The 13,849-nt window shown below is 55.2% G+C and overlaps 2 protein-coding genes across 3 annotated transcripts; both read right to left on the reverse strand.

Moving 5' to 3' along the window:
• Positions 1-237: 237 nt before the first annotated feature.
• On the reverse strand, positions 238-7,545 carry LOC104301315 (serine/arginine-rich splicing factor 7). 2 transcript variants are annotated; one of them, XM_054177285.1, is made up of 9 exons: positions 7,433-7,545; positions 6,875-7,055; positions 6,578-6,754; positions 5,365-5,439; positions 5,136-5,237; positions 4,138-4,191; positions 2,874-2,918; positions 2,060-2,095; positions 239-620 (listed from the first exon to the last, which is right to left on the reverse strand). In XM_054177285.1, the coding sequence occupies exons 1-9, from the start codon at positions 7,452-7,454 to the stop codon at positions 596-598; spliced, it is 717 nt and encodes a 238-aa protein (XP_054033260.1). In that variant the 5' UTR covers positions 7,455-7,545; the 3' UTR covers positions 239-595. The 2 variants fall into 2 exon arrangements, with proteins under 2 accessions (XP_054033261.1, XP_054033260.1); XM_054177286.1 differs by lacking the exon at positions 2,874-2,918 and having other exon boundaries at positions 238-620.
• Positions 7,546-9,813: 2,268 nt separating this feature from the next.
• On the reverse strand, positions 9,814-13,632 carry GEMIN6 (gem nuclear organelle associated protein 6). Its single transcript, XM_009901545.2, has 3 exons — positions 13,557-13,632; positions 12,722-12,854; positions 9,814-10,327 (listed from the first exon to the last, which is right to left on the reverse strand). Exons 2-3 carry the CDS (start codon positions 12,847-12,849, stop codon positions 9,952-9,954), a joined length of 504 nt encoding a protein of 167 aa, XP_009899847.1. The 5' UTR covers positions 12,850-12,854; positions 13,557-13,632; the 3' UTR covers positions 9,814-9,951.
• Positions 13,633-13,849: the final 217 nt, after the last annotated feature.

The following is a 13,849-nucleotide window of genomic DNA, read 5'->3' on the forward strand; positions in this document are numbered from 1 at the left end:
GGCACATTGCTGTCCCCTGCAGAACTTGCTGCCCACCAGCACTCCCAGGGCTGCTCCACAGGGCTGCTCCCCAGCAGATCCCCTCCCAACCTGTCCTGCTGCAGTTTATTCTTCCTCCCCAGCTGCAGGACCCTGCACTGATCCTTGCTGAGCCTCAGCAGGTTCCTCCCTGCCCAGCTCTCACTGGCTGCCTTCAGCTGCGTCAGCCAGGTCACTGCCTCCTGCTTTTCAGTGACCTGCTTCAGCCCCCTCCCAGCTCTTCCCAAAGCAGCAGCAGGGTGACCAGCACCTCATTCTTCGTTAGAAATGCAGAGTTTTATTTCCAGGAGCCAATAAAAAAAGCCCAACACCTACCTCCAGCTCACACAACAGTAACACAACGAACAGGTCTGCATTGGTCTACTGGGAAGGACTTGGCAGCCAAGGTCTGGGTTCATGCCAATGGTTAGTCAATAGAAACAGCCTTACCAACAGGTGAAGCCCTTGACATTTATAAAGACACCACAAAAATCCCTTATAGTCATGTAAACAAAATAAATCTTCTTCTTAAACATCTGCAAGGTCAATCCATGCCCTCCGGACCGGCACTCCTCCTTCAAGGGCTTCCCGACGGGGAGTGGCTGAAAGGCAAAGGCACAGGGGATGAGCAGCTGCTAGAGCAGGCCTAATCAACTGGGGCTGCTCCCCCAGCTTGCTCTGCTCAGGAGGCCTCCCTGCCCCTCTCCTCATCCTTGCATTCCTCACTGTTCAGCAACCCTAAGTGCAGTGGGTTCAGCACTCCTCAGTCAGAGCTGCGCTAAGCTGGGCAGGGCAGCTGCGGCAGGCTGCTGCTCCAGCGGTGCAGAGGGAGCCCTGCTCTGCCTCACCCTGCATGCCTGCAGCTCAGGGCTGGCCATCAGCCACTAGCTCAGGCTGGCCACTAGCTCAGGCTGGCCACTAGCTCAGGCTGGCCCCGTTCCAGCAGGTACTTCACTGGTGAGGAACACCTGCTCCTTGCTGCACAGGGCATAGCAACACTCGGCAGCTGTGCAACTAACAGCCTCCAGCAGCGTTTACACAGAGCCACAGAAGCATTCAGGCTGGAAGAGAGCCTCAGGAGCACCAAGTCCAACCCCTGACCCTGCTCTGCAAGGCTCACCCCTAAACCACAGCCCCAAGCACCACAGCCAAACCACCTTTAAACCCCTCCAGGCTTGGGGACTCCACCACCTCCCTGTGCAGCTCAGCCCAGTGCCTGACCACTCTTGATGGGGAAAGATTCTTCCTGCTCTCCAGCCTGCCCCTGCCCTGCTGCAGCTTGAGGCTCTTCCCTCTTGTTCTGTCCCTGATTACCTGGGAGAAGAGAGCAGCACCAACCTCTCCACAGCCTCCTTGCAGGCAGCTGGAGAGAGCCAGGAGGTCTGCCCTCAGCCTCCTCTGTTTCCCACTCACCATCCCCAGCCATTAGCACCCCCAGCTCCCTTTCTGCCAGCAGCTTTCCAGCCACACTGCCCCAAGCCTGCAGCACTGCTTGGGGTGGTTGTGACCCAAGGTCAGGCCCTGGCACTTGGCCTTGTTGGAGCTCCTGCTGTTACCCTTGGCCATGGATCCAACCTCTCCAAGTCCCTCTGTAAATTCAATCCTACCACACATAGAATCACAGAGCTGTCAGGGCTGGAAGGGACCTCAAGGAGCAGCCAGCTCCAACCCCCTGCCATGGGCAGGGACACCTCACACTGCAGCAGGTTGCTCACAGCCACAGCCAGCCTGGCCTGAAAAACCTCCAGGCAGGAGGCTTCCACCACCTCCCTGGGCAGCCTGTGCCAGTGTCACATCCTCCACTAGATCAGGTTGCCCAGAGCCCTCTCCAGCCTCACCTTGAACATCTCCAGGCATGAGGCCCCCCCCACCTCCCTGTCAGCTTTTCCTAGTGGGATGTCCCCCTAAATAATTCAGCTGATGAAGAGAGGTGAAGCCCTTGCAAGCTTTTATCCTTGCACAAGTTCACTTCTCCAGCAGCCCCTTCAGACACAGCTGCAGGGATCTGCCTGGCAGGCTGCACTCTGAGGATGGTCCTTACCTTCTCTTTGGAGATGGTGATCTGGACTTGGAGCGACTGTGAAGGAGGAAATAGATCAGAGTGAGGACCCTGTGCACAGCCAGGAGGTTCTTCTGCCCATTCACCACAGGGAGAAGCTTGGCTCTTGTTACACACACAAAACCCACACCAGCCTCAATGCTGCTGGCAGCAACCACACCCAGCTGCCTGGAGCAAGAAGCTGCAGCTGAGGAGGAAAGGGCTGCAGGCTGGAGTCCTGGGGAGGAGAGCAGCACACAGCTGGGAAGCAGCTCCAAAACGACCCCAGGAATCCTGCCAAGCAGGAGCAGTGAATCAAGCAGAGGAGAGGCAGGAAGGCTGAGAACAAAAAGGGAGGGAAATAGATGCCCCAGGCCTGTCAGAAACCTCCTGTCCCCATGGTGGGTTAAACAACACCACCACGTGCTGCCCACAGAGCCTCTGCAAGCACTGCCCCCACCAAGAGCAGCAGGAGCTCCTGGTTTAACACTGAAGTCAAGCACCACTTCTGTTCTGACAGGGGGAAAATAAATCAGTCCCTTAATATAAAAATGATGGATGAAAAGGGGTTTTCAGTCAGCTGGTAGAGAAACCAAAGCAAACCCCCAAGCCTCTGCCTCATCCAACTGGAACACTACCCCCAACAGGCACTGTGAGGGACTGAAACAGCATCCACGATGCTGGGAGAGAAAGGGGGTGGGGGGAAAAGAGAGAGAAGGGGGGGAACCCATGAGCAAAACCCCACCAAACCATCGAAACCAAAAGCAAGCAGAACAGTGCCCTTCCCCCCAGGTGCTCCCTGTGTTCAGATGCTCACCTTTTAGCAGGTAAGCCAGATTTAGATCTACCATGGGACCCAGACCTACAACAGGAGAAAAACAAAGCTCAGCAGAGCAGCCAGAGGCAGGCACAGAGAGGCAGCAGCAGCAGCAAAGCCTCACTGCACAGCAGCACGAGCCAGGGAGGAAGGCTCTGGTGCTGCAGCTTGTTCTCAGGGTGCTGAAGGAGTCCTTTAGCTCTTGCTGCAGAGGAGCTGCTTAGCAGCAAAGAGGAGCACAGGAAGCTGCCCAGCAAAGCTTCAGCTACAGCTAGCACAAAAGAGAGAGCTTCTGGCAGGCTCCCAGACTCTCTCCCTGCCCCGTGAAGGGAAGCACAGCCTCAAGTGTCAAGCAACAGTTTCAGTAACAAACACTAAGCAGTAACCAGCAACAGCTTCATAGAATCACAGAACTGTCAGGGTGGGAAGGGGCCTCAAGGAGCAGCCAGTCCCCAGCCCCCTGCCATGGGCAGGGACACCTCACACTGCAGCAGGTTGCTCACAGCCACTTCCAGCCTGGCCTGAAACACCTCCAGGCAGGAGGCTTCCACCACCTCCCTGGGCAACCTGTGCCAGTGTCTCACCACCCTCATGGGCAAGAACTTCTTCCTGACATTCAATCTGAATCTCCCCACTTCTACTTTTGCTCCATTCCCCCCAGTCCTATCACCCCCTGACCCCCTCAGAAGTCCCTCCCCAGCTTTCCTGGAGCCCCCTTCAGATCCTGCAAGGCCACAAGAAGGTCTCCTGGGAGCCTTCTCCTCTCCAGCCTGAACAAACCCTCCTTCCAAGAGGCACAGCAGCAAAGCAGAGTGCAGAGCAGAATCTCTAGGAGCAGCATCATTTGCTGTACTGGCAGTGGAGCAGCAGAGGCTGAGTTTTCCCAATGCTTCCACCAGCCTAGCTAATCACCTCCTGCAGCACAGGCCTGCACACCACCACTCAAGTCAGGACAGTTCTAGTCATGACAATCACTGTCCTCTTACAGGTTCAGAGTGCAAGCCCTAAAGTAGCAGGCAGATGCCATTGCTCTTCCCCCATGCCCATCTGGTGCCTGCTCTGCTGTTTCCCCCCAGATGCAGGAGTCTGCACTTGTCCTGATTGGACTTGCTGAGACCAAGCATTCTCTGCATGCATACACCAGAACACTACTTGTAAGTTCCCTCCACAGACTTCCAGTCACATCCATGCCCCAGACCACACTCATGTTTCTTACAAGCAACCCCAAAACTGTTCTCAGCTTGAGTTAGAACAAGGACCTTACCTGCTTCGAGGCCACACAACAGACCGGGACCTGGAGCGTGAGCGGGATCTAGACCTAGAGAAAGGAGAGAACACTGAGCCACTGCTGCAGGACCTGCACAGCTGAGACTGGGGGAGTCAGGCCCACAGACTGCACTGGGCTGGAAGAGAGCCTCCAAGGACATCCTGTGCAACCCCCTGCACCTGCAGGGACACAGCCAGGCTGAGCTTGAATGGCTCCAGGGATGGGGCCTCAAGCCCAGCCCTGGGCAGCCTGTGCCAGTGTCTCCCCACTCTCCTTGGGCACAACTTCCTCCTGAGGGCCAACCTCAAGCTGCCCTGCTCCACTTTCAAACCATTGCCCCTGGGCCTGGCACTCCAAGCCCTTCTGAACAGTCCCTGCCCAGCCTGCCTGCAGCTCCCCTGCAGATCCTGAACTGCAGCTCTGAGCTCTCCCTGGAGCCTTCTCTCCAGGCTGAACAGCCCCAACTCTTTCAGCCTGTCTCCACAGCAGAGGTTCTCCACTCCTCTGATCATCTTGGGTGCCCTCCTCTGGTTCAAACAGTTCTAGGCCCTGCTGTTATTACCGGAGCAGCAACAGTATCAATGCAGTAACATTAAACCAGAGAGCTGAAGGCTCTCTCCAGCCTGCCCTCCCCTTAGCCCGGGGCCATGATGTGGGAGGATCCTGCCGGCTGGTTGGCTTGGCTATCCCGCGTGAAAATTAACCCCATCCTAGCCAAACCCAGGACAAAACCCCACTGTCCTAACGGACAGCCCCACCACTCCTGAAGCACAAACCCTAACCACCCACCAAGGCTGCAGCTGGGCTACAACACAAACACAGCTCAGGAGAGGTTTCCAAGCGCTGCGCTGAAGTTTAACTTCAAAGCAGTCAGCTTGGCTCTCAGGGACTGAAGTGAAACACCACGGAGGCTCCTGCAAACACATCAGCTGCTAAACACATGCTCACCCTTCACCTGCACTCCAAAAGCAACTGGAGAGCAGAGAAACACCTACCTTGACCTCCTTAAAGAGCCAGAGCGGGATCTGCGGGGCGAGAATGATCTATACCTACGAGGAGAGATGGATCTGGACCTGCGGTAGGAAGCTGACCTCGATCTACAAAAGGAAGGGGGAGGGGAACAACCAGAGTCACTGGAAGGCGCTTTCCACAAAGGCTGCACGAAGGGGCGGAGCAGAGGGAGGAGCAAGGAAAAGAATGAAGACAAAGTAGCCGCAACTTTACCTCCTACCGCGGCTGCGGCTGCGGGAGCGAGAGTACCTCCTGCCGCGGGACCTGGAGCGGGACCGAGACCGGGACCTGGGTTGAGGTTAGAGAAGAGAGGTATCAGGAAGCAGCAAGCTGCAAAGCTGCGCACCTGAGGCCCTGCTGAAGTCAAAACTGATTTCAGACAACTAAAAAGGAATTTAAAAACAAAACAAAAAAGGGGGGGGGGGGGGGGGGAGGAGAGGGAGGGAGGAGGGGGAGGGGAAAGAAAATGATTTTCAAAAAGGCCAAACCAAAACCAACAAAAGCACACCACCAGCATCTGCCAGCTGGAAAAAAAAAAACCAAACAAGAGGTACAGCTCTATCATCTGCGGGCCTACTGGTCTTGAGCATTTTCTACCGGCCTGGGAAAAATCGCTTTAGCCACCAAAAAAAAAAAAAAAATAAGGCTGAATGACATTGCAGAATTTTAACATTTAGAATAGAAAACACTGTAATGTGGATTGATAAAATAAACCTTGCAAGTCTGCAGGTCGACCCTCTTTGGCCCAAGGTCTAGCAGATCTAGACGGTCTAGAAGTATCTATAGCCGATCGCTGCATCTAGGTGTTCTCTTCAATCTAACGACGATCAAACTGACAGCCCCGAGGGCCGGGGGCAGGCTTGATTGACGCAAGAAGATTTGTCTAGCTGGGCATGTGGTCAATCTGCTGCTCCTCTTTCTAAAACCGGAGGGGGGCCCCCAACTGAAAGCCAAATTTACTGCTACGGCGGTCACCGTCTCAAATTTTCTGCCCTTAAAGAATAAGGTGGAGCTAGGTGGAGATGGCTCGAGGGGATCTGGCCTCTTATTGCTGATCACCTCAAGGTCTAGGAGGATCTTAAGTGTCGGATTTGCAAGGCGCCTCAGCAAGAAATCTTAAGGCTCGTGACATTCTGAATCAAGGCGACTGACTCAAACGAAGAAACCTGAAAGGTTTTGACCAGGTTGATTATTAAGATATTAACATTCCATTTGTATTAGCAAAAAGAAAAGAAAAAAAAAAACAAAAAAAGAAAGAAAGAAAGAAAAATAAAAACCAGAAACCGATATACACCCTGTCGGCTTAAACAACATTTGAGAGCGTTTTAAAACCGGAGCAACATCATTCGGTTCTTTGCTAACAAGAGCTACACGGAAAGGGAGTTGGTGAAGCGAAGGCGGCCGCGCCGGCGCCCCCCGCACGTACCTGCTCCTCCGGCGGCGGCTGTAGCGGTGGCAGTCGTAAGCGTAGTGACCTTTCTCACCGCACTCGTAGCACCTGTCGTTGGGGTCGAAGGGGCGCCGCGCAGGAGGCCGGTCGTAACGGGAGCGGCGAGGCATCCCCGTCGACACTTCCACCCGCACCCTGGAGCCGCATATTATCCTGCAAGGCGCGGGACGCGTTAGGCGCTCGTTACGTGCGGGGCACGCATCGACCGCTGCTAAGGGCCGAGGGCCGGAGCCGCGGCCCGAGCAGCAGAAGGGCTCTCGGTGTGTTACGTACTTCCCGTCGAGGCCCAGCACAGCGTCCTCGGCATCCCGCGGGTCTTCGAACTCCACGAAGGCGAACCCCGGCGGGTTCCTGGCGATCCACACGGTTCTCAGCGGCCCGTAGTAGCTGAAGGCTCTCTCCAGCTCGCCTTTGCCGGCGCCCGTGCCCAGGTTGCCCACGTACACCTTGGTCTCTGCCGGGAGCGGTGCCGTGTCAGGGCCGCGTCCTGCCCGCTGGGCTGGCCCCGCGCAGCCTCGGCGCCCAGCACGCGGCCGCCGGCTCCCCTCCCCCTCCCGCCGCTGCCGCCATCTTTGACACCGCCTCCATTTTGGGGCGCTCCTGCCGGGGCCGCTTTCTCCCTCCCCGCGCCGTCACCGCGGCCCACTCTTCGCCGGTCGCCTGTTCACGGCCCCGCCGCGACGGCTCGGCCCCAAGCGCCTCCGCCGTCGGCTCCCGCTCCTCCCGCAGCGCGCCGTCCCCAGCGAGGGCCGCGGGCCGCCATCACCCGCGCGGCGCCAGCGCCGCCGCCCAGCCCCTTCTTCCCTCGCTCGGCTCCCCGCGCCCCGTTACCGTATCGCCCGTATCGCGACATGCTGCCGACGACAGGCCGAGCCCCGAGCACTCCGCCGATGTGAAGAGAGCAACGGCCGCGGCTGCGCGCGCCGACTGCCGCTCAGGGGAGGGGCTGCGGGCGCCTGGCAACGCGCGGCGGGCGGGGCCTGCGCCGCTTGCGCGGGTTCGGGCGGCTCTCGCGAGAACAGCGGCTCCCCGCGAGAACTGCGGCGGCGCCTGGGAGGCGCGCGGCCGCCCGGGGCCGCCGGGGCCGCAGCGGCGACGGCTTCCCGTCCTCGTTGCTTGATGAGAAAGGTTTCTGCCCTTGACAGCAAGTTCTGCTGTCTTTAGGCCGCGATGGCGCCTTCGTGCAGCCTGCTGTTTGGCTCTGGTGGGGATTGCCGCCACAAGACAGGCAGCAGCAAGCTTTGAGCCCCTCGTCAGCGCTATAGCCCTAGCGAGGCCCACAGTGAACAGCTTTACACCACGGAGCCCCACGGCAGTCGGGTTGGGTGTTAGTACAAGAAAATTCTGGACGGAAAGAGTTCTCACAGCCTGGAATGGACTCCCCGGGTTGAGTGCCCACCCCTGGAGCTGTTCCACAGAGGCAGGGATGTGGTGCTGAGGGGCATGGGGTAGCCCCAGCCTCGGCAGAGTTAGTGGTTGGACTGGATGGGCTGAAAGGGCTTTTCCCACTGATAGGATTCTATGTTTCTAACTCAAACAGTGGTGGTGTCCCCAGCGTGGATTTCCCAGCCGGTGTGCCAAGTCCAGTCCACACAGAGGCAAGGTACTGAGTTCATTAGGATGCTGTGCAGGATCAGGTGGCAGCACTATCACTGTAACTTTTGTCACCTGGCTCCCACTGGTTTTGACAACTCTTTGTGGGTACAGAAAGGGGAGCTTCAGGTTGTGGAGTCTCCTTTACTCCAGAGACTTTCCAAACCCACCTGGATGCGTTCCTGTGTGACCATTCCTAGGTGACCTTGCTTTGGCATGGAGGCTGGACTGGATGATCTCAGGAGGCCCCTTCCAACATCTAACATTCTGTGATTAGGATGTGGTTAAATCGTTGAGGTGGCACCAGGTGCCCAAGCTAACTAAATCTAACCGTCATTCAAACAGTGGTGCAAAGAGGGAGCAGAGGAGACGAGAACCACTTGTTCCTGTTGTCATCCAGGCAGGCAGCTGAAGCGCTTGTGGCATTGGCACAGAATCACAGAATGGTTTGGGTTGGAAGGGACCATCAAGATCATCCAGTTCCTACCACCCCTGCCATGGCCAGGGACACTTCCCACCAGCCAAGGTTGCTCAAAGCAACCAGCCTGGCCTTGATCACCAGGGAGGAGGCAGCCACAGCCTTCCTGGATAACTTGTTCCAGTGTCTCCCCACCCTCACTGTCAAGAATTTCTTCCTAAAATCCAGCCTGAACCTCCCCTCCCCAAGCATCAATCCATTCCCCATTGTCCTACCACAGCAAGCCCTCATAAAAACCTCTCTCCCCCAGCTTTCTAGTAGGCTCCTGCCAACCTCTTCAGGGAGAAGCACGCAGCAGCACACCTGCAGCAAAGGATTTCCAAGGAAAATCAGCAGGAACCTGAGTGATCTGAAGTAATTTCCACTAAACCACAGCAGGAAGGTCTTCTATTAGCAAGGGTTAGACAGCCTTTTCCAATGCATTTGAGCACAGTCTTCTGTGCTATCTCAAGAGCAAATACCCCAGGAGATAAAGGAGGGCTCTAAAGGCTGCTGCCTGGATTATTGATCTAATGGCAGTGACTTCTCCCTTGTGTGGCACTGGAGGCTGAACACCAAGCGTTAAGAAACACGTTTGGAATGGCAAGAAACTCTCTGAGGAACAAAGGTCTTCCAATCACTGCTGCCCTAAGCTGACAAATTTGGGTTTAAAACCTGCTGTCTGCCTGCTGACTTTCCCTTAATAACATTACCAATTTGGACCTACCATTTTAATTCATGTTCTGAAACAGAAGAATGGATGGGTGGGGGGAGGAACCAAAAAACCACAGCAAACAAACACATGGAGAAAAAAAGGCTTTCTGAACAGGTTTTTTGGTCATCTGAGAAGTCCAAATGTCACAAACCTCTTTCAAAAATAAAGTGAAAACAAACAAACAAAGCGAAATGAATGGTTCTGGTCAGCAAGCTCAAACAAACTGCAGGTAAAACATTGAATCAGCCTGAAAGGAGGTGGAAGAAGACACAGGTTGGAGTTGATCCTCCTGTTCTACAATGCTGTTACCAAGAATACTTGTTCAACTGAGAGATCAACTCACTACTGATGAAAGGACCTGAGAGAGCAAGCTGTGAGCTGTACCAGGATCATTTCATCCACCACCTGTAGCCCAGGGCTTGGGTTTTGGTAGCAGCAGGAAAATAGGGCAGGGAAAAGGCTTTGTCCACTTCGTTTATCCCATTCTTTGCTCCTACAAAAATGTCCCCAAATCCCCAGCATGTTTGCACACAGTGCCTAAACCAGGGTGGGGAGTCCCATTCCTACTGCTTGCAAGAGAGGACATCACTGTTGTTTTTCCAGGTAGCCCTGTATCAAGCCTTGAACTCGGGACAGGATGATCTCGTTGGAGCTGCTGCACTCCTCGGGCCCGTAGGGTGGCTCGATCGTCAGCACCCCTGCCACGCAGAGAGTGCCTCCTGACTCGCTTTGCTCTGTCACAGGGATGTGGTTTGTCTCTAACCAAGTCTTCAAGCTGCTCTTCCTCTTCTCGAGCTCCTCTGGGCTGTAGGCTTTGCTCCCTTCGGGAGCGAAGATGCTGGAGAGCCGCTGCCTCATTTCCTCGTCCCCCTCTTGCAGTACCTCAACCTCCTGCACGGCGTGGCCCAGCACAACGGATATGGACACTCTGTCATCCTCCAGGAACGTTGCAAGCATAACACTGCCAAGGAAAGAGGGATGGGTGAGTCACTGTGCTTAACTGAAGACTGAGAAGCACAGGCCAAGGTTCTTGGGGCTGAGTTGTTCTCTTGGCATCAGCATACCCAAGGCCACACAGAGTACCCAGCGCCTTTCACAGCTTCACGGGGTTGGGAGGCAGCCTCCAAGGGCGTCTTGTGCACCCCCCCTGCACTCAGCAGGGACACCTCCAGCTACAGCAGGCTGAGCTTGAATGGCTCTATACAGGCTGAGCTTGAATGGCTCCAGGGATGGGGCCTCAAGCCCAGCCCTGGGCAGCCTGTGCCAGGGTCTCCCCACTCTCCTTGGGCACAACTTCTTCCTGAGGGCCAACCTCAAGCTGCCCTGCTCCACTTTCAAACCACTGCCCCTCAGCCTATCCCTTCCTTGAAACCCATGCTGCTGTACCCTTAAAATACTGAACATGAAGGGCTTTGCAGGCAACTTCTGGCCTTGAATCAACAATTGCTCTCAAGCAGTAGTAGGTTACCTTAAGAAAGCAAACCAGGGCTGGCCAGCTGAGTATTTCTGTGCAGCATTCCCAATCTTGATGAGGAAACTTCAGTCTTCCAACATTCAAAACCAATGATGCCTCATGCATACAGCACTTCAAAGGCAGCCCACAACATCAGAACCTTCTAAGGTCAAATTCTTAATATTTCATGGTGGCTAATTACTAAAAGAGTCATTTATTTCCTTTATAATGAGGGCTGCTAGTCTCTGAACTGAAAACTATCAGGAACACAGCACAGTTCAGGCTTGTGTGGTGGGAGCTTGGTCTTTTCCCAAGAGCACTTACACCCCAGAGGTCCTAAAACAGAGGTAGGAAGGCAGCTATCTAGGATCTCTACTCCATACATCAAGAGAGAGGATCAGAAACCATTTTCTTCCTCTTCTGGGAAGGATATTTCCAGAGTTTGATGTCAGTGCTTTGCTAATCTGCTTCTGCCAGCAAGAGTGGAATGATGTGTTGAGAAGAGTGCCATGAAATGTGTCTTGGTTTCAGCCTGGGCCACCCTCAGTGTCACTGCCAGCTGCACACACCTTTCCTCCTAACATGATAAGCAATTCCAAGAGAAGCTTTGAGAGTATAGGAGCTATTCCAGAATTGAAATAACAACCAATCCTTCTGGGGCACATCAGGAACTGGATCCTTTAGCTGCTAGCCTCCACCTTGTGCTCATGTGGGACAAGCTTACAGTCAAAAAGCTAACAAAAAGCTCTGGCAACAAGGAGCCAAAATTCTGCCTATTCCCTTGGGTGTTCTGCCTTTCAAACCAGAAACCTGTGTTACCACATTCTGTCCCATGCCCCTGCTGATTTTCCCTGATTCCTCTCCAGATCAGGCACTAAACCCTCTGGCTAGGGGTGAAAAGCAGGGACAGAGGAATAAGGATTCACATACTCAGCATTAAAAACATTCCTGCATTCCTGTTCCCTTTAGGAAGCAGGGTTAAAAGCAGTCATCAACATGTGCATATAACTTAAAAGTACTCATGTCCACAATGAAGTCAGCATGAATCCATTCATCATCCATTCCCAAACTTCTCAGTTGTTTGAATGAGACTAAAGGGGGTGGAGAAGTGTGCTGATCAGCTACAATACTGGGGGTGCTGGTGGGGGAGAAGCTGGACAGGGGCCAGCAATGGGCACTGGCAGCACAGAAGGCCAAGGGCAGCCTGGGCTGCATCCTGTCCCTTTGCTTTGCTCTGGGGAGACCTCACCTGCAGGGCTGTGTCCAGCTCTGGGGCCCCCAACACTGGAAGGACATGGACCTGATGGAGAAGGTCCAGAGGAGGGCCACAAAAATGATCAGGGGGTTGGAGAACCTCTGCTGTGGGGACAGGCTGAGAGAGTTGGGGCTGCTCAGCCTGGAGAAGGCTCCAGGGAGACCTAACAGAGAGTATCTGAGTGGATCTAAAAGAAGGCTGCAGAGAGACTGCTCCCAAAGGCCTGCAGGAACGGGATGAGGGACAAAGGTTTGGAATGAGAGCAGAGCAGATTGAGATTGGATGTGAGGAACAAGTTCTGCACCAGGGAGCTGCTGGAACACTACAACAGGCTGCCCAGGGAGGTGGCTGAGGCCCCATCCCTGGAGATATTCAAGGTGAAGCTGGACAGGGCTCTGAGAAGTGGAGGATGTCCCTGCTGACTGCAGGGGGGTTGGACTGGATGCCCTTTGGAGGTGCCCAGGCCAGTCTATGGTTCTGTGATACTACTGCTTTCTCTTAGACCTTGTCAGCTACAAGAACAGGGCCAACAGCCCCCACATGCAGCTTTTGCTCCAAATACATTTGCTTCACTTTGGGGATCTTTCTCTTCCTGGCAAACCTGCTTTCTCTTAGCTTTACAGAAACACACAAGCTTTGGTGCTCACCTGGCAGAAACTGGATCCACTGTTACCACCCATCCTTCATATTCAAGCTTCTCAACTGCAGCAACTTTCACCATTTTGTTCAGGTATGTTTCCCAGTCCAGAGGGCTTTTCTTCTGCCAGTCATTCATCTTTCCTACATCTACAACACAGAAAACAGGCCAGAACACTGCTCAGAAGCAAGGAATCCTTTTGCTCTTTTTCCTTCCACATCAGATCATAGAACTGTCAGGGTTGGAAGGGACCTCGAGGAGCAGCCAGCTCCAACCCCCCTGCCACGGGCAGGGACACCTCACACCGCAGCAGGTTGCTCACAGCCACAGCCAGCCTGGCCTGAAAAACCTCCAGGCAGGAGGCTTCCACCACCTCCCTGGGCAACCTGTGCCAGTGTCTCACCACCCTCATGGGCAAGAACTTCTTCCTCACATCCAATCTGAATCTCCCCACTTCTAGTTTTGCTCCATTCCCCCCAGTCCTATCTCTCCCTGACGCCCTCAGAAGTCCCTCCCCAGCTTTCTTGGAGCCCCCTTCAGATCCTGCAAGGCCACAAGAAGGTCTCCTGGGAGCCTTCTCCTCTCCAGCCTGCACAACCCCAACTCTCTCAGGCTGTCTCCAGAGCAGAGCAGCTCCAGCCCTCTGCTCACCCTCCTGGCCCTTCTCTGGACCCCTTCCAGCACCTCCAGATCCCTCTTGCAATAGGGGCTCCAGAACTGGACGCAGTACTCCAGGTGGGGTCTCAGCAGAGCTGAGTAGAGGGGGATGGAGTCTGAGTAGAGGTCGTGGAATCTCCTCCTCTGAAGGCTTTCCAAACCTGCCTGTGCAACCCATCTCAGCTTACCTGCTATAGAAGGTGACGATCTGCAGAGGTCCCTTCCGACCCCAGCGCGCTGGATTCTGCGGTCTAAGCCGTGTGTGACGGAGGCCGGTCCCTCCCGCGGGCCGTCTCTGAGCTCAGCACGTTTTTCACCATGATCAGGGGCTGGGAGCGGTGCCGCTCTCCCGGCCCCGGCAACTACAGCACCTGGCGCAGACCAAGCCCTCCGCACGCAGCTCGGGAGACAAAAGGCGCTCGGCGCTGTCCCGGGGAGCGCAGCTCTGCCGCCACCGCCGCACCGCCCCCCCCGAGCCTAC

Source organism: Dryobates pubescens, chromosome 39, assembly GCF_014839835.1.
Source record: "Dryobates pubescens isolate bDryPub1 chromosome 39, bDryPub1.pri, whole genome shotgun sequence".
In the NCBI taxonomy this organism is placed as follows: Eukaryota; Metazoa; Chordata; class Aves; order Piciformes; family Picidae; genus Dryobates; species Dryobates pubescens.